Genomic DNA, 20,204 nt, shown 5'->3' on the forward strand with positions numbered 1-20,204 from the left:
CACTCTCACTTCAAAGTCTTTTTGAAGGCACACCTCCTCCAAGGGGTCTTCCCTGACTAAGCCCTACTTTCCTCTTCTCCCTCTTCCTTCTCCGTCAACCTGACTTACTTCATTTTATTCATCACCCCCCGCCCCCAACCACACAGCACTTACATCCACATCTGAAATTGATTTTTTTTCTATTCATGTCTGCCTCCCCTGCCTCTAGACTGTCAACTCATTGTGAGCTGGAAATGTGTCTATTTATTGTTCTACTGTACTCTCCCAGTTGCTTAAAACAGAGCACTGCACACAATAAGTGCTCAATAAATACAAATGACAGACTGAGTAGACAATGTAATCAGTTCAGACACAGCCTCTGTTCCACATGGGGCTGACAGTCTAAGGGAGACAAAAAACAGGGTTTAAAGTCCTATGGTACAGATGAAGGAAGGGAGGGGCAGAGAAATTTAGTGACTTGTCCAAGGCTACAGAGAGTCAGGATTAGAACCCAGATCTCCTAATTCCCTCCCCCCAGGGCTTTTTCCACTAGGCCAATCTGAATCCGAACTCTGGAGGGCTTCTTTCCATCCTGCCTCCCCTTGTCCAGCAGACTAGAGTATGTCCACACGCAGCCTGTAGGATGCCTCTAGCCTCACTGCAGTCCACTGGTCCATTGGCTGGTCTAGTTTAGTGGCCTCTGACCAGGGCTGCAGGTCAATGCCCTGCACATGTTATTGAAGCAGCGTGGCCTAGTGATCAGAGCACGGGCTTGGGAGTCAGAGGATGTGAGTTCTAATCCCAGCTCCACCACCTGCCTGCTGTGTGACCTTGGGCAAGTCACTTCCCTTCCCTTTGTCTCAGCTCTCTCACCTGTAAAATGGGGATTAAGACTGTAAACCCCATGTGGGACAGGTACTGTGTCCGACCTGATTAGTTTGTATTTACTCCAGCACTTAACATTGCTTGGCACATAGGAAGCACTTAATGAATCCCATAATTATTATTATTTTACAGGGCCGGGGTCAGTCAGCTGGTTTTAGAGAAGAAGCGTGGCTCAGTGGAAAGAGCACGGGCTTGGGAGTCAGAGGTCATGAGTTCAAATCCCGGCTCTGCCACTTGTCAGCTGTGTGACCATGGGCAAGTGACTTCACTTCTCTGTGCCTCAGTTACCTCATCTGTAAAATGGGGATTAACTGTGAGCCTCACGTGGGACAACCTGATTACCCTGTCTCTACCCCAGTGCTTAGAACCGTGCTCTGCACATAGTAAGCACTTAACAAATACCAACATCATTATTATTATTATTATCCCCTGTCTTATTCCAATATGGAACTGGATGCTTTCATGTCCTGTTTTTCATTTCCGCTGCTGACCTTCCCTCAGATGCAGCTCCTGTCCTTGAGTTTCACAGCCCTGACACCGGGCTGGACTTCAAACTGACAAGAGAGGGGAACCCCCAGGGCCTGGAGCTTGTCGGGGGGGTTTCAGGGATTTCCCCAGAAAAACCCTCTGGGACTGTGGAACTGGGAAGAGGGATAAATAAAATGAAGCAAGCCAGGGCAGTGTAGAAGGGAAAGGGAGAAGAGGAAAGAAGGGTTTAGTCAGGAAAGGCCTCTTGGAGGAGATGTGCCTTCTGCAAAATGGCACCTGGGACACCACCTTAGTTTTTTTTCTAGTATTGTGCCAGGCACTGTATTAAGTGCTGGGGTAGATATGAGTTAATCATGTTGGACACAGTCCCTGTCCCACAAGGAACTCACAGTCTTAATCTCCATTTTACAGATGAGGTAACTGAAGCACAGAGAAGTGAGGTGACTTGCTCAAGGTCACAGAGCAGACGAGTAGAACTGGGATTAGAACCCAAATCCTCTGATTCCCAGGCCAGTGTTCTTTCCACTAGGCTACACTACTTCTCACCAGGCCCACTTCTTCTTTCCAGTCCACTAGTTTTGCACAGCCAACTCCCTTCCCACCCCTTCCTCCCACTGAATACGTCTGTGTCTAGCTATTTTGGCTCCTTTTCCTTAAAATAGTTGGATGCAAGTGAAATACGGGCAGGTTCATCTCTTAGAAAGCCTGGGACACACTAATGTCAAATTACATATTTTTTCATGATAATTTGTTAAGGACTTACTATGTGCCAGACACCGTACTAAGGACTGGGGTTGATATGAGCTAATCCAGTTGGACACAGTCCCTGTCCCACAAGAAGCTCACGGTCTTCATCCCCATTTTACAAATGAGGTCACTGAGGTCCAGAGAAGTGAAGTGACTTACCCAAGGTCACACAGCAGACAAGTGGCAGAGCTGGGATTAGAGCCCAGGTCCTTCTGACTCCCCGGCTTGGGCTCTATCCACTAGACCACACTGCTTCAGTAAGCTGTGTGCTTGGCTAACACCTGAAAGAGGCTGTGCATCTAACCTTCTCTGTACATGGGATGGTCATCTGACCTGGGTCCTCTAGACTTTAAGCTCCTTGAGGACAGGGATCATGTAGACTAATTCCATTGTTTTCTCCCAAGCCCTTAGTCCAATGGTTAGCACACAGTAGCCAGTAAATCACTATTATTGATAGATCCAGTATGTGGATAGAAGAGAAAGTGTGCATGAGGGTATCTGTCAGAGTATGGAAGTACATTCAGGAGAGACAGCGTGTCTGTATGCTGGTGTGTGTGAGAGAACAACAGAGACCTAGAGACACAGAAAGCACATGAGCGCATATGCAACTGAATTGGAAGCACCAGGAGAGAGCCACATTTTGGAAGTTTTTGCCCCAAAGGGTTGGGAAAATAGCGGTATTCTGCAGCAGTTATTCCACAGCCCACACTGTGACCATTCATAAAAGAGAGGAGTGGAGGTCACAAGTCAAAGCAGAAGTCATGTCGCCTTAATGACATTCGGCACAGTACTGAAAGACGTGAAACAGCAACTTTCAGCTCGGAAGAGAAGCTGCCCTAACTGCTAAAGCTGTCAATGAGTGTCCCACAAATCAGAATTCCTAGGGGGTGGGGCAAATAATGATACTATATTATTTGTTAAGCACTCACTATTTGCCAAGGGCTAGGTTAGGATCCATCAGTCAATCAGTGGTATTTATTGAGCGTTTATTAGGTGCAGAACACTGTCCTAAGTGCTTGGGAGAATAGGGAAGACAATAAAGTTGGACATACTCTCTTATCCCTCACTGGGCTCAGAGTCAAAGGGGAAGGGACAACGACTGTTGAATCCCCATTTTACAGATGAGGAAACCCAGGCACCAAGAAGTAAAGTGACTCAGCCAAGGTCATACAGCAGGAAAGTGGCAGAACAGGATTCAAATCCAGGTCCTCTGATTCCCAGGCTCAGGTTCTTTCCACTAGGCCACTCCGTGACTTACTTGGGGACCTGTATTCTGGTAGGATCTTATTCCCCGGGCCAGTGAGTTTAGGAAAAATTCAGAAAGTGGGTTGTGGCTTTAGTCCAACAAGAACTGGGGTATTGAGAAGGGAATCATGTGGGAATCGCCGATATCCCAAGGCAAGAGGATTAGATTGTAAACTCCTTGAAGGCAGGGATTGTGTCTCCCGTCTCTGTTGTACTCTTCCAAGTGCTTAGGACAGTGCTCTGTGCACAGTAAGTGCTCGCTAAATTTCCCTATTTGACTGATGAGCAATTGACCGAGGAACAGATTTTCTGTTTCACAGAGGCAGAGGAGCAATGGCACCCAGAAATAGAATGGGTGTGTCTGCTGTTTGCTGACTCCAGGAAAAGAGTAAGTTACCGAAAAGTTGGAATTCCAATCATTCTAAACCAGCCCCTGAAACTGCCAGATACAGAGAACTGGGGAGAAAGGGTTCAGTTCCTCTTCCTGTTCTCGTGCCGAGGAACAGACAGAGAGTGCAAATCGGAGGAAAACACGGTTCCAAACAACGCCGAAAACAAAGAATGTCAATGGGTCAGGACCCAGCTCCCAGCTTTCCTGCACTGCAGCTGACAGCTCAAGGTTCGTCTGAAATGTTTCTCTGGGGAGTCAGGCTGCTGTGACAGAAACACAACTCTGGGCGGGGGAAACAAAGCTGGGAAAAGCCAACAGCGGAATCTATTTTTGCAAAAAAGGAAAAAAGACAGCATGGACGATCTCATTTATCCCGCATCCTACCCCTTGCCCGTGTCCTCTCTCGGGCCTAGAACTCCCTTCCCCTCCCTCCTGCTTTACAAACTACAGTCCACAACTCTCCCCACCTTCAAATCCTCCTAAAATCACATCTCCTTCCAGAGATCTTCCCTGTGGTAAGCCGGGAACGTGTCTGCTAATTCTGTGGTATCGCACAGGCCTAGGAGTCAGAGTCTCTCTCCAGCCTGGAACTTCCTCCCGCTTCACGAACGACAGTCTCCTTCTCGTGCTCCTCCTCTGCCTCCCACCCACTAACTGTGGGGATTCCTCAAGGTTCAGTTCTGAGTCCTCTTCTATTCTCCATCTTCACCCACTCCCTTGGAGACCTCATTCTCTCCCATGGCTTTGTCTACCACCTCTAGGCGGATGATTCCCAAATCTCCATCTCCACTCCGATCTCCCTCCCTCTCTCTCCAGTCTCGCATTTCCTCCTACCTTCAAGACATCTCTACTTGGATGTCCTCCCGTCACCTCAAACTCAGCTTGTCCAAAACAGAGCTCCTTATCTTCCCACCAGAAACCTTCCCCTGACTTTATCATCACTCTAGAGGCACCAGCATCCTTCCTGTCTCACAAGCCCATAACCTTGGCGTCATCCTTGTCTCCTCTCCCTCATTCAACCCGCAAATTCAATATGTCACCAAATCCTGTCGGTCCCATCTTCACGACACCGTTAAAACCTTTCCTCTCCGTCCAAACTGCTACCACATTAATCCAATCACTCATCCTATCCCTCCTGGATTACTGCATCGGCCTCCTGGCTGACCTCCCAGCCTCCTGCCTCTCCCCACTCCAGTCTGTACTTCACTCTGCCACATGGATGGTTTTTTAGAAAAACGTTCAGGACATGTCACCCCACTCCTCAAAAATCTCCAGTGGTTGCCCATCCACCTCCGCATCAAACAAAACTCCTCACCATTGGCTTTAAAACACTCCACCACCTCCCCTCCATCTCCTATAAGATGCCACCAGAGACCCCAGCCCTCTCCCCGGCCCCCCACCTCGCCCGCCGCTCACATTTCAAAGGGCAGAATCCATAACGCTTGTCCGTATCGAAGTCCGTGGTGGTTCCACACCAGAGCCAGCCGTCAGAGCGTCCGGCCGCTGTGCAGTCGGCGAACCACTTGTTCTCGAACTTGAACGGGAAGGTGCAGGGGTCTCCGTTAGCATTGCCGAGCAGGGTGAACATATCTGGGGGAGCCAAGGCAGAGGATCACGCATGAGTTCCCAACCCAAATCGGACGCAGAAACGTTGACTCGACAAGCTCCCAGCACGCAAGTCTTCCCTGACACAACCGGGCCTCCAAGGAAGGCCAGCCTGCTCATTCATTCATTCAATCATATTTATTGAGCTCTTACTATGTGCAGAGCACTGTACTGAGCGCTTGGGTGAGTACAATAGAACAATCCTAGAGAAGCAACGTGTGCAGTGGATAGACCCCGGGCCTGGGAGTCAGAAGGTCACGGGTTCTCATCACGGCTCTGTCACTTGTTTGCCACGCGACCTTGATCAAGTCACTTCACTTCTCTTTGCCTCAGTTCCCTCATCTGTAAAATGGGGATTGAAACTGTGAGCCCCTCGTGGGACAGAAACTGTATCCAATCCAATTTGCCTGTAGCCACCCCAGCGCTTAGTACAGTGCCTGGCACATAGTAAGTGGTTAAGAAATACCCCAATTATTATTGTTATTATTATTACTGTAACACACACATTCCCTACTTACAGTCCAGATGGGGAGTTAGGCATTAATAATAAATAGCTAATAATAAATATAAATGATTAATGATTATAAATATAAATAATATAAATAACTCTGACCAAGGTAGTCGGTTCTTCCCCCAGCAGTGTCTCCCACAACTCTGGTCCCCCTCCCCTACAATCCACCAGGGCTATCCCGCACTCATTAATTCAGTCGTTTATTTTGAGCACTTCCTGAGTGCAGAGTACTGTACTTGAGCACTTGGGAGAGTCCAATAGAACAATAAACAGGCTCGTTCCCTGCCCACAAGGAGCTTCCAGTCTGGAGATGAGTGTATACTCCCGTCTTCTGGGACTCCAGCAGCCCCTAACAGAAGCACCCACTCCTGCCCCGCTGCCGGCACCAGTAAGAACGTCAAGAAGAACTGTGCCTCCGTTGAAATGCCCCCTTCTCTGCAGGAACCTGAAGGGAAGATGAAGGATCACCCCTCCCCAACCTCTGTAACCCCAGAAGGCAGCACAGAGCACAGAGGGGGAATGAGGGAGAGTTAGAGGCAGGGCTATGAATCAGAACCCTTATCGCTACCCCATAAGCTGCCAGCTGGTCCAAGTGCATTCTCTGGCTGCCTCTGCTAATGCCCGGGGTCGCCAATAAAGACCCTTGAATGGATCAAATCAATCGATGATATTTATTGAGTGTTTACTGTGTGCATTTAGGAGAGTACCCATACAACAATATAACTGACACATTCCTCCCCACAACGAGCTTAAATCTACAAATCTCCAGCTCTGGTCCTGACCTCTCTCCCTCTCCAAAGTCTCACATTTCCTCCTGCCTTCAAGACAACTCTATTGGGGTGTCCTGCTATCACCTCAAACTTAACGTGTCTAAAAGAGTGCTCCTATCTTCCCAACCAAGCCCTGACCTTCCCCTGACGTTATCATCACCGTAGTCGTCACCACCATCCTTCCTGTCTCACAAGCCTGTAATCTTGGCGTTATCCTTGACCCCTCTCTCTCATTCAACCCACATATACAATCCGTCACTAAATCCTGTGGTTTGACCTTCACCACTTCGTTAAAATCCACCCTATCTTCTCCACCCAAGCAGCTACTGTGTTACTTCAAGCATTTATTCTCTCCCACCTAGATTATTTTAACAACCTCCTTGCTGACCTCCCAGCCTTCTGTTTCTCCCAATCCAGTCCATATTTCACTCTGCTGACTGGATCATTTTTCTACAGAAATGCTCAGGCCGTATTTCCCCACTGCTTAAAAACCTTCATGTTTCCCCACTCCTTAAAAACCACCCATCCTTCTTCACATCAAACAGAAACTCCTCACCATTGGCTTTAAAGTTCTCAATCACCTTGCCCCCTCCTATCTCACCTCACCACTCTCCTACTACAACCCAACCTACACACTTCACTCCCCTAATGCCAAGCTACTCACTGAACCTTGATCTCATCTATCTCACCGTCATCGTCTTGCCCACATCCTGCCTCTGGCCTGGAACACGCTCCCTCTTCATATCCGACAGACAGTAACTCTCACCTGCTCCAAAGCCTTATTGAAGGCCCATCTCCTCCAAGAGGGCTTCCCTGACTAAGCCCTCCTTTCTTCTCCCATTCCCTTCTGTGTTGTCCTGATTCGCTCCCTCCTCCCCACCCATCCAGCCCCACAGCACTCGTGTATGTATCTATAATTTTATTCATTTATATTAATGTCTGTCTCCCCTTTAAGCTCATAGTGGGCAGCGAATGTGTCTACCAACTCTCTTATATTGTTATATTATGCTCTACCAAACACTTAGTACAGTGCTCTGCACCCAGTAAATGCTCAATAAATACAATGTATTGACTGATTGAGGGGCTCATTATCTCTTCCAGATGGACCACGATCGATCATTCACTTAATTGATGGTATTTCTTGAGCGTTTATTGTATGCAGAGCACTATACTAAGAATTTGGGAGAGTAAAAGTAACAGAGTTAGTAGACACGTCCCCGTCCACAAAGCTTCGGCTTTCTTCGGGAAGAGGGGATGGATGATATGAACCCGGTTGGCCGGCAGAACTTTAATAAGAAAGAGATAAAATGAAAAAGTTATAACCTAAACTATGCTCTGCAAGCAGTGGGTAACTTGGACAGAGCTCTGAGAAAAGTGGGTAACCCGTACTGTGCTCTGCAAGCAGTGGGTGATCCGTACAGTGCTTTGCGAGCAGTGGGTACCTTGGACAGTGCTCGACAAGCAGTGAGAAGCGTGTACGATCCTCCGCAAGCAGTAGATAACCTGTTCAGTGCTCTGCAAAGAGTGGGGAAACTACACAGTGCTCTGCAAACAGTGGGCAATCTGTACAAGGCTCTGCAAGCAGCGGGGAACCTGGACAGAGCTCTGCAAACAGTGGGTGCCTTGGATAGAGCTCTGCATGCAGCGGTTTACCTGTATTGTGCCCTGCAAGCAGTCGGTTATAATAATTGTGGTATTTGTTGAGCACTTACTAAGTGTCAGGCACTGTATTCAGAGCTGGGGGAGATTACAAGCAAATCGGGTTGGACACGGTCTTAATTCCCATTTTCCAGATGAGTAATGAGGCCCAGAGAAGTGAAGCGACTTGACCAAAGTTACACAACAGACAAGGGGTGGGCCGGGATTAGAACCCATGACTTATGACTCCCGGGCCTGTGTTCTATCCACTAGACCGTGTGGCTTCTCTACTCTGACCAACGTTCTGCAGACAGTGGATCCTCTAGACTGGAAGCTCGTCGTATTCAGTGAAGGTGTCTCTTTACCGTTATAGTGTATTCTCCCAAGGGCTTAGTATAGTGCTCTGCACATGGCGAGTGCTCAGTAAATACGACTGAATGACTGAATGGATCCCCTGGACAGTGCTCTGCAAGCATCATATGCAGCACTCTGCCAACTCCGGGTAGGTACTGTTCAATCCCAGGCCCCTCCACTTGTCTACTGTGTGACCTTGAGGAAGTCACTTCACTTCTCTGGGCCTCAATTCCTTCATCTGTAAAAGGGGGATTGAGGCTGTGAGCCCCACAGGGGCAGGGACTGCCTCCTACCCGATTGGCTTGTATCCACCGCAGCACTCAGTACAGTGCCCGGCCCATAGTAAGCGCTTAACAAATACCATCACTGTTATTAATTCTTCTTGTTATTACTTAAGGAATGAAGGGTGCCGTACCTTCAGAGCTCCGGGAACACAGATCGTCCGTGGTTCCATAAATCTTCCACCTGCTCCAAAAGCCCGACCCCTTGAAGAGCATGATATTCTTTTCCTGCTTGTTGCCGTAGTTGAAGTACAAATCCGCCCCCTGAATGGCGAAGAGCATGTCGTTCCGACATTCCCACTTCTGCAGCTGGCTCTGGCGGTCACAGGGGTACAGAGTCACGGGGACCCAATCGGTCTTGGACGGGACCCCCAGGCACAGTTTGTGGGCCACGCTCATGAGCCGGTTATCTGACACCCATCTGAATTTTTGAGCCTCGTGGGTCTGATTGCAGGCTGCTGTGGTGACGGAGTTGGCATTCTGGGCTTCCACGCAGCGCTTGTGGTCTTCATTGTAGATCATAAAGAGTCGAGTGTCTGAGGGGGGCAAGCAACGGAACCAGTGATAAGGATCAGGGTGATGCCTGTTCAGTACTTAATAGGTGCCAAGCACCAGGGGGACTTGAAAGCTCTCAATCATCTTGTCCCTTCCGACCTCGCCTCGCTGCTCTCCCACCACAACCCAGCCCGCGCATTTCCCTCCTCTAATGCCAACCTTCTCACTCTACCACAATCTCGTCTATCTCATCACCGTCCTCTTGCCCACATCCTGTCTCTGGCCCAGAATGCCCTCCATCCTCATATCTGACCGACAATGACTCTCCCTTCCTTCAAAGTCTTATTGAAGGCCCATCTCCTCCAAGAGGCCTTCCCTGACTAAGCCCTCCTTTCCCAATCTCCCGCTCCCTCCGCATCACTCTCATTTGCTCCCTTTATTCACCCCCTCACACTTTAGCCCACAGCAATTATGTACATATCTCTAATTTAATTTATTTCTAATAACGTCTGTCTCCCTCTCTAGAATGAAAGCTCATTGTAGACAGAGAACGTGTCTATGTTGTTATGTTGTACTCCCCAAACGCTTAGTGCAGTGCTCTAAGCAGAAAGAGCTCAATAAATATGATGGCTTGATTGATTGGGATGGATACCAAATCATCAGATCAAACACAGCCTTTACCCCATGTGGGGCTCGCAGTCTAAGAAGAAAAGAGAATGGGCATTTTATCCCCATTTTACAGATGAGGAAACTGAGGCACAGAGTTTTTTCATGGTATTTGTTAAGCACTTACTACGTGCCATGCACTGCACTGAGCACTGGGGTAGGTTTCAGGTTAATCAGGTTGGACACGGTCCATGTCCCACACGGGGCTCACGGTCTTAATCTACATTTACCAGAAGGGGAGACCGAGGCCCGGAGAAGTGAAGTGACTTGTCCAAGCACCTCCTGAGAACCAGACCTAAGGTCAATACGCTAGACCAAGCTGCATCACTTTTCATTCTGTTATGGACCGAGTGACTCCATAGGTTAAAACGCAGGATATCCAGCAGGATGTCCAAACAGCTGCCATATGGAAAGCTGAAATTGGAAAACGGAAAGCAGCGAGGGCAGAGAAATTGTTTTCAGGTCACTGTAAACCAGAGGCTCAGACCAGGCTGCGCATCCCAGCTGAAAACAGGGAGTCGATGTCAGAGGGCAGACATGCACGGTCCCTGCCATCAACCAAAGGAGTGGCCCTCTTGGACCAAAAGCTTGGCGTGGAAAGAGAGACGGGATGGCAGAAGAGAAAACAACACCAGGCTCCGCAAACATTAAGCACAGTAACGCAACACGGAATGGATTACTTGCATGTCTGATGCGGCTGACACTGCGGATCTCTCATCAACCTTCTCAGCCAGTGAAGCAGTGTGGTCTAGTGGATAGAGCAGGGGCCTGGGACTAGGAACCTGGGACCTGGGTTCTAATCCCTTCCCTTCCACTTGTCTGCTGTGTGACCTTGGGCAAGTCGCTGCACTTCTCTGGGCCTCCGTTACCTCATCTAGAAATGGGGATTAAGGTTATGAGCCCCATGTGGAACAGGGACTGTGTCCAACCCGGTTTGCTTGTATCCACCCTGTGGTTTAGAACGGTTCCTGGCACATAGTAAGCACCTAAAAAATATCACAATTAATATTAGAGCCACACCCACCCTCACAGGTGAGCTTTATCAAGCACTTAGTACAGTGCTCTGCATATGGTCAGCGCTCAATAAATACGAATGAATCAGTCATCTCCACTTCAAAAATGAAGAACATCTCTTTACATCCATATCTCTGTATTCATTCACTCATTCATTTATTCGATCAAATTTATTGAGCACTTACTTTGTGCAGAGGACTGTACTAAGCACTTGGGAGAGTACAATAGGACAGTAAAGAGACACATTCCCTACCCACAACACGTTTACAGTCTACTAGCTGCAGGCTGCCTTCTGGAGTTAAAGATGGCGATCTGAGGGGTGAGCGTCCATCTACACTCACAGCTAAGGATGGTTCAGGTCTAAGAACCTACGGCAAAAGATGCCCCAGCCCCCACTGCCATCTTGGGGAGACAGAATCAGGGTCACAATAAACGGGTGAGTCTACCCAGGACCAGGAGTCTTCCACTAAATCTGTTTTTTCCTCTGGGATTTCCACTAACTCTGTTTTCCTCAGATTCTTTGTTTTCTCCTCTGAGCTTATTTTCGTGGAACTCCAAGGCTTCTCAGATCACCCCACCAGGGTAAAGGTCAACTTTAAGTTGAATATCTTCCCACTTCAAATCCCGCAAGGATCCACACTTATCTTCCGTATGCTTCGGTTTCCCTTTTTGTTTTCTCTTTTGGCTGCCGGCGTGGTAGGAAGCAGAGAAATCTGATGACTGAGGGAGGACCTCAAAGCAATTTTTTGCCCATCAGTTATGGATCTGGACAATGCCAGGAAATGTAAAATTATCACTGCTGGCGATAAATCCATATATTGTCCTTTCCTCCCTGTACCGATTCCCCATAACTGTGGTAAATTCATCCACATATGTGCAGTGCCTGCAATTTGAAATGTCACCCCGCTGCCTCCCCTTTTCCTGAATCCTTATTTAAAGCTCTTGGGCAAAGAACGGGTGTAATTTTTACAAGTGTTTAGAAGAATGACTCTTTAAATCAGTTCTCTTTGAACGACACTCAGCATTTCCCTCTTGCCTGCCCTAACAGTAGAGCGGTAATAAAATAAAACATTTGTTGACTCAGGAGAGGTGGGTTCTAATTCCAGCACTGCCACTTGCCAGCTTCATGAGTGACCTTGGGCAAGTCATTTAACTTCTCTGTGCTTCAGGTTTCTCATCGGTAAAATGGGAATGAAATGTCTGTTCTCCCTCCCACTTGGACTATGAGCCCATGTGGGACCTGATTACCTTGAATCTATCCCAACACTTAGCACATAGTAAGGGTTTAACAAATACTACTTTATCATTATTATTATTATTATTACCTTTATTTTTTAAATCCCAGCTCTGCCACTTGTCAGCTGTGTAACCGTGGGCAAGTCACTTAACTTCTCTGTGCCTCAGTTACCTCATCTGTAAAATGGGGATTAAGACTGTGAGCCCCACGTGGGACATCCTGATTCCCCTGTGTCTACCCCAGCACTTAGAACAGTGCTTGGCACATAGTAAGCGCTTAACAAATACCAACATTATTATTATTATTATTATTATTAATGGCTTTTCTTAAGCGCTTACTACAAGCCAGGCATTGTACTAAGCAGTGGGGTAGATGCAAGTCAATCAGGTTGGACATAGTCTATGTCCAGGATGGGGCTCGCAGTCTTCATCCCCATTTTACAGATGAGGGAACTGAGGCACAGAGAAGAGAAGTGACTTGACCAAGGTCACACAGCAGACAAGTAGCAGAGCCAGGATTACAACCCAAGTCGTTCTGACTTCCAGGCCCATGTTCAATCCACTAGGCCACACTGGTTCTCAAATACAATAAAAAAAATTAAACCCAGGGCCAACATTTACAGGTGTCAACATGTAGAAAAAATGGACACTGACTACCAGCAGCCCATCAAGACGGTGGTTAGAACAGAGAGGAGGCATCAAGAATAGTTCAACAGAAATTAAAATCTATTTTCCATAAAGCAAAAAATGCTTTGACCACAACTTGCATCCTGTTTTGAGTTCAATAAAAAGGGTCCAGGGAAGGGTGGGGGGCTTATGGATAAGTCAATCCATCAATCAATCAATCATTTAGCACTTACCTTGGGAGAGTACTATCTAATCAAGTTGGTAGATGTGTTCCCTGCCCACAAAGTTCTTACATTCTAGGCCATGCTGCTTATCTTGTATCTATCTCAGCTCTCAGAACAGTGCCTTACCCACAGTAAACTCTTAACAAATACAACCATGATAATAATAACAATAAGAATAATGAATAATAATTCAGAGCTACAAGAAAAATATAATAACTGTGGGACTGAAGGATTGAACGAAAAGCACATCTGCAGTGCTTTGGTTTTTATGGTACTGGTTTAGCATCTATTCTGGGCCAGGCACTGTGCTAAGAGCTGGGGTAGATATAAGATAATCAGGTTGGAGAAAGTCCCTGTCCCACATGAGGCTCACAGGCATAAGCCCCATTTTACAGAGGAGGTAACTGAGGCCCAGGGAAGTGAAGGACTTGCCCAAGGTCACACAACAGACAGGTAGCAGAGTCGGGATTAGAACCCAGGTCCTTCTGACTCGCAGGCCCGAGCTCTCTCCTCTAGGCACACTGCTTTAATGTCCCTTTGAAATCCACGGACCTGGCTTTCTCCATCGGGAGGCCAGGAATCCCAGGAGGGTCTCGGGTGCCTCTGAGAGGTTGCTCCGGGCTGTGGACAGGTTCCCTGGACCCTCCCCAATTTCTCCCCATGCCCTGGGGGAACGCCGAGAGGTTGGCAGCCTGGGGAAGCTAATGTGGACAGCGAATGTGTCTGCCAACCCTCTTTATAGTACTCTCCCAAGCTCTTAGTATAGGGCTCTGCACACAGTAAGCGCTTAATAAATATCAATGACCGAGAGATTGATTCCAGAGTAAATCCAGGATGAAAGTCTTGCATTTCCTCCTGCCTTCAAGACATCTCTACTGCGGTGTCCCGCTGTCACCTCAAACTTAACATGTCTAAAACGGTGCTCCTTATCTTTCCACCCAAACCCTGTCCTTCCCCTGACTTTATCATCGCTGTAGACGGCATTCCCGTCTCACAAGCCCGTAATCTTGGCTTTATCCTTGACCCCTCTCTCTCATTCAACCTACATGTTCAATCCATCACTAAATCCTGTCGGTTTGACCTTCACAACATCGCTAAAATCCACTCTTTCCTCTCCACCCGAACTGCTACTCTGCTAATCCAAGCACTTATTCTCTCCCACCTTGATTACTCTATCAGCCTCCTTGCTGACCTCCCAGCCTCCTGACTCTCCCTACTCCAGTCCATACTTCACTCTTCTGCCCAGATAATTTTTCCACAAAAATACTCAGGTCACATTTCCCCAATCCTCTAGAATCTCCAGTGGTTGCCCATCCACCTCCACATCAAACAGAAACTCCTTAACCTCACCTTGCCCCCAGCCTACCTGTCCTTGCTGACTTCTTCCTGAAGCTCAACACGCTCCCTTAGATCCTCTAACACCAACCTGTCACCACAACTAGCTTCACCACAATTGAAACTTCACTTCGATCCCATCTCCCTCCTTAAATCACAACTCCTCCAGGGGTCTTTCTCAACTCATTTCATCCATTGGTTCATTTATTCATTCTATCATATTTATAGAGCACTTAAGCACTTGGGAGAGTACAATATAACAGCGTTGGTAGATACTTTCCCTGCCCACAGTGATCTTACAGTCTAGAAGGGAAGACAGACATTAACATAAATAAATTTGATTAAATTTATCGAAACTGAAGGGAATGGGAGAAGAGGAAATGAGGGTTTAGTCCGGGAAGGCTTCTTGGGGGAGATGTGCGGTGCGTCTTGGGGGATGGGGGTAGGGTTCTCACTTTCTAGGCAAGTAAACAAAACCCTATCTTCTTCCCCATCACTGCAGGGGAGGGCAAGGACAGTGAGCAGCTCGAGTCGAACATAAGGAAGGAAGCAGCATGGCCTAGTGGATAGAGCCAAGGCCTGAGATTCAGAAAGACCCGGGTTCTAGTCCCAGCTCCGCCACTTGACCGCTGTGAGACCTCGGGCAAGTCGCTTCACTTCTCCGGGTCTCAGTTCCCTCATCTGTAAAGTGGGGATTAAGACTGTGAACCCCACGTGGGACAGGGGCCATGTCCAACCTGATGAGCTTGTATCTGTCCCAGGGCTTAGAAGAGTGGCTGGCACGTAGTAAGCGCTTAACCACATTAAAAAAGGACTCCGCATCTCTAAAGCAATGAAAAATTCTTGGAATGATCTTGGGGGTGGTTCAAGGGTCCTTGGCTTTTTCAGGGGAGCTGGCAAACCACTCTTGGAGTGGACTGGGGATGTGAGGGGCAGACAAGAGGAAATCTTCATCCTGTCCGTCAGAGGAGGGGGTGCAGATGGACTGACTCACCTTTTCTCCTCAGCCCAGGGCCCCCCCCCCCCACCCCAGGCTCCACATGACTGGACCCCTCCTCCCCACCCCAGTCCTCCTTGACCCCCAGAGCCAATAATCTTCCCCCAAGAGCCACAGCCTCCCTGACTGGAGAGACCAAATGGGGAAAGAACCAGACAACATGAGCATGTTCTAGGCAGAAGTGGTCTGGTCAGATGGAAAGATCCCGGGGCTGGGTGACAGAAGGGTTGGATTCTAGACCTAGCTTTGCCCCTTCAATCAATCGCTGGTATTTAATGAGCACTTGCTGTTTGCCGAGCACTGAACCGAGTGCTTGGGAGAGAACAGTACAATACAAATGGTAGACATGATTCCTATCCATAAAGAGCTTAGTGAACCTACCTGCTGTGTATTCTTGATACGTTCAACTTCTCTCAACTTCTTTCTGCCTCAGTTTCCTCATCTGCTCATTATAGCCAGGGAACTTGTCCATTAATTCTGCTGTACTGTACTCTCTCAAGTGCTCAGTACAGTGTTTTGCACCCAGTGGAAGCTTAAAAATACCACTGATTGATATGTAAAATGGAAGCTCAAGCACTTAGTTCAGTGCAGACTGTAAGCGCTCATTAAATACCAATGGATCCATCAGTGGTATTTATCGAACGCTTACTATGAGCAGAGCACTGTACTAAGCGCTTGGGAGAGAACAGTACAACAGAGTTAGAGGACATATTTCCTGTCCACAATGTGCCAGTGATTGATTGATTGAGGAGAAAATGTTTATTCTCCCCCAAGATCATCCATATCTACCTACCACAGCACTTGACAATTAGTAAATACTTAACAAATACCATAATTATTATTATCACTATCACTATCGTCAAAGGGACCCTCAGCTCGGGACTCGGGGAGCCTCAGAATGCTCTGATGTTGACAGAGGTAAACTCCGTTCACGGCCCTAGCTCAACCAGGAATTTTTTTTTGTTGTTTGGTAGGGAGTAGGGAGCCAAGGCGTAATCATCATCATCATCAGCCTCATCATAATGGCGGTAGTTGTTAAATGTTTTTGATGCACCAGGCACTGTACTGACCGCTGGCGTGGCTACAAGCAAGTCAAGTTGGACCCAGTCCCCGTCCCACCTGGGGTTCTCGGTCTTAACCCTTATTTTACATATGTGGCAACTGAGGCACAGAGAAGTGAAATGACTCATCCAAAGGTCACCAGCAGATAAATGTGATGAACCTCCCTTCTGCCCACCCTATTCTCCCTTCCTTCAGCATTTGGCTCTGTACCTTTCGATCACTTCGATACTCCTCCCGCCCCGACTGCACTTATGAATTCCTCCTTATACTTGGTTTCTTCTCCTCTCTGTAATTAATTTTCATTTCTGTCTCGCCCTCTAGACTGCAAGCTCCTCGAGAGCAGGGAAGGTGTCTACAACTGTGTCCTCATCTCTGCCCCTTCCTCTGCCTCTGCCCCAGGTCCCCTGCCCCCGGCCTCCGTCCCGGTCCCTTGGCTTTGCCCAAGCCTCCTGCCCCTTGCTTCTGCCCCTGCCCAAAGTCCATTGCCCCCTGCTTCTGCCCCTGCCTCTGCCCCAAGTCTCCTGCCACTTGTTTCTGCCCCTGCCCCTTCCCAAGTCCATTGCCCCCTGCTTCTGCCCCTGCCTCTGCCCAAAGTTCATTCATTCAATAGTATCTATTGAGCGCTTACTATGTGCAGAGCACCGTACTAAGCGCTGGGAATGTACAATTCGGCAACAGACAAAGACGATCCCTGCCCAGTGACGGGCTCACACTCTAAACGGGGGAGTCGATCAGCAAAGCAAAACAGAACGAAACAAAACAAAACAACATCATCAAGATAAATAGAATCAAGGAGATATACACCCCATTAACAAAATAAATAGGGTAATAAATAATATATACAAATGAGCACAGTGCTGAGAGGAGGGAAAGGGGGAAGAGCAGAGGGTGGGGGGCGAGGAGAGGGAGCAGAGGGAAAGAGGGAGCTCAGTCTGGGAAGGCCTCTGGGAAGAGGTGAGCTCTCAGTAGGGCTTTGAAGAGGGGAAGAGAGTTAGTTTGGCGGAGGTGAGGAGGGAGGGCGTTCCAGGACCGCGGGAGGACGTGGCCCGGGGGTCGACGGCGGGACAGGCGAGAAGGGGAGACAGTGAGGAGGTGAGCGGCGGAGGAGCGGAGCGTGCGGGGTGGGCGGTAGAAAGAGAGAAGGGAGGCGAGGTAGGAAGGGGCAAGGTGATGGAGAGCTCTGAAGCCCAAAGTGAGGAGTTTTTGTTTCGCGCGGAGGTCGATAGGCAACCACTGGAGGTTTCTGAGGAGGGGAGTGACGTGCCCAGAGCGTTGCGGTAGGAAGATGATCCGGGCAACGGGATGAAGTACAGACTGAAATGCCCCTGCCCCTGTCCCTCCCCAAGTCCACTGCACCTTCGTTTCTGTCCCTGCTCCAAGTCCGCTGCCCTGCCTCTACCCCTGCTTCTGTCCCTGCCCCACCCCAAGTCCACCGCCCCCTGCTTCTGTCCCTGCCCCAAGTCCACTGCCCCTCGCTTCTGCCCCTGCCCCTGCCCAAGTCCACTGCCCCTTGCTTCTTCCCCTGCCCCTGTCCCAAGTCCACTGACCCTTGCTTCTTCCCCTGCCCCTGTCCCAAGTCCACTGACCCTTGCTTCTGCCCCTGCCCCAAGTCTGCTGCCCCTTGCTTGTGCCTCTCCCCCTCCCCAAGTCCACCGCCCCCTTCTTCTAGCCCCTGGCCCAAGTCCACTGCCCCTTGCTTCTGTCCCTGCCCCTGTCCCAAGTCCTCTGCCCCCTGCACTCTGGCCCAGCGCCCCGCTCTTTAGTCCCCCGTCCCTGTGGCTCCGGCCGGTCCCCGTGGCCGCCTCTCCTTGGCCAAGCGCGGTCCCCCAGGTGCCCCTCCAGATCCCGCCCCCCCAGGCGCCCCCCGGGCCCGGACTGACCTAACAGGTGAACGGCGGTGAGGGTGAGTCCGAAGGACACAAGGCGCAGGGTGGCCCCGCTCATGGCCCCCAGCTCATGCTTCTCTTCCAGCGGCCGCAAAAGGGAAAACCGAAGGGGAGCCCCCTGCCCACGCCCCTCTGCCTCTCCCGGTGCCCGGCGACCCACACGGTGATGCCCAGGGGCGCTCAGCTGGGCCAGAGGCGGAGGCAGAACCTCCTTTAAGGGCTGGACCAGGATGGAGGGGCGGGGAGGTTTTGGCGGGGGGGGGCGGGGGTTCCTTTAAAGGCTGGACCTCCCAGGCCTGGGGGGCCGATCAGAGATTCCTCCTGGACCGGTAGAATCAGCAGCGGCAGCCAATTGGGGGTCTTCTTTAAGCGCTTACTACGTGCCAGGCGCTGTACTAAGCGCCGGAGTGGAGACAAACTAATCGGGCTGGACACCGGCCCCGTCCCACGTGGGGCTCACGGTCCCCATCCCCCGTTTCGCAGAGGAGGGAACTGAGGCCCAGGGAAGGGAAGTGACCGGGACGAGGTCACACCGCAGCTATGCGGAGGAGCCGGGATTGGAACCCAGGACTTCCCGATTCCCGGGCCCCGGGCTCCGTCCACTACAGCGTGGCTCAGTGGAAAGAGCATGGACTTTGGAGTCAGAGGTCATGAGTTCGAATCCCAGCTCTGCCACTTGTCAGCTGGGTGACTGTGGGCAAGTCACTTAACTTCTCTGGGCCTCAGTGACCTCATCTGCAAAATGGGGATGAAGACTGTGAGCCCCACGTGGGACAACCTGATTCCCCTATGTCTACCCCAGCGCTTAGAACGGTGCTCTGCACATAGTAAGCGCTTAACAAATACCAACAATATTACCCCGCGCTGGAACGTGCAAGTCACCTCCAGACTCTCACTCCACCTCCCCCATACCTCCCGCGGGGATGAGGCAGAGGGCAGAGACTCTAAGCTCCTGGTGGGCATTTCATTCATTCAATAGTATTTATTGAGCGCTTACTATGTAAAGAGCACTGTACTAAGCGCTTGGGATGAACAAGTCGGCAACAGATAGAGACGGTCCCTGCCGTTTGACGGGCTTACGGTCTAATCGGGGGAGACGGACAGACGAGAACAATGGCAATAAACAGCGTCAAGGGGAAGAACATCTCGTAAAAACCGATGGCAACTAAATGGAATCGAGGCGACGTACAATTCATTAACAAAATAAATAGGGTAACGAAAATATATACAGTCGAGCGGACGAGTACAGTGCTGTGGGGATGGGAAGGGAGAGGTGGAGGAGCAGAGGGAAAAGGGGAAAATGAGGCTTTAGCTGCGGAGAAGTAAAGGGGGGATGGCAGAGGGAGTAGAGGGGGAAGAGGAGCTCAGTCTGGGAACGCCTCTTGGAGGAGGTGATTTTTAAGTAGGGTTTTGAAGAGGGAAAGAGAATCGGTTTGGCGGAGGTGAGGAGGGAGGGCGTTCCGGGACCGCGGGAGGACGTGACCCAGGGGTCGACGGCGGGATGGGCGAGACCGAGGGACGGTGAGGAGGTGGGCGGCGGAGGAGCGGAGCGTGCGGGGTGGGCGGTAGAAAGAGAGAAGGGAGGAGAGGTAGGAAGGGGCAAGGTGATGGAGAGCCTTGAAGCCTAGAGTGAGGAGTTTTTGTTTGGAGCGGAGGTCGATAGGCAACCACTGGAGTTGTTGAAGAAGGGGAGTGACATGCCCAGATCGTTTCTGCAGGAAGATGAGCCGGGCAGCGGAGTGAAGAATAGACCGGAGCGGGGCGAGA

The 20,204-nt window shown here is 49.8% G+C and overlaps 1 protein-coding gene across 1 annotated transcript in view; it reads right to left on the reverse strand.

Moving 5' to 3' along the window:
* Positions 1 to 18,617, reverse strand: part of MRC1 (mannose receptor C-type 1) — a 68,336-nt gene extending 49,719 nt beyond the window's left edge. The window contains exons 1-3 of the mRNA XM_029078212.2: positions 18,432 to 18,617; positions 9,030 to 9,431; positions 5,153 to 5,326 (exon numbers count right to left, since the gene is read on the reverse strand). Coding sequence (XP_028934045.1) covers positions 5,153 to 5,326; positions 9,030 to 9,431; positions 18,432 to 18,495 — 640 coding nt within the window. The 5' untranslated portion in view covers positions 18,496 to 18,617. The remainder of the gene's footprint in view (positions 1 to 5,152; positions 5,327 to 9,029; positions 9,432 to 18,431) is intronic.
* Positions 18,618 to 20,204: the final 1,587 nt, after the last annotated feature.

The sequence above is a fragment of the Ornithorhynchus anatinus genome, chromosome 13 (genome assembly GCF_004115215.2).
Source record: "Ornithorhynchus anatinus isolate Pmale09 chromosome 13, mOrnAna1.pri.v4, whole genome shotgun sequence".
In the NCBI taxonomy this organism is placed as follows: domain Eukaryota; kingdom Metazoa; phylum Chordata; class Mammalia; order Monotremata; family Ornithorhynchidae; genus Ornithorhynchus; species Ornithorhynchus anatinus.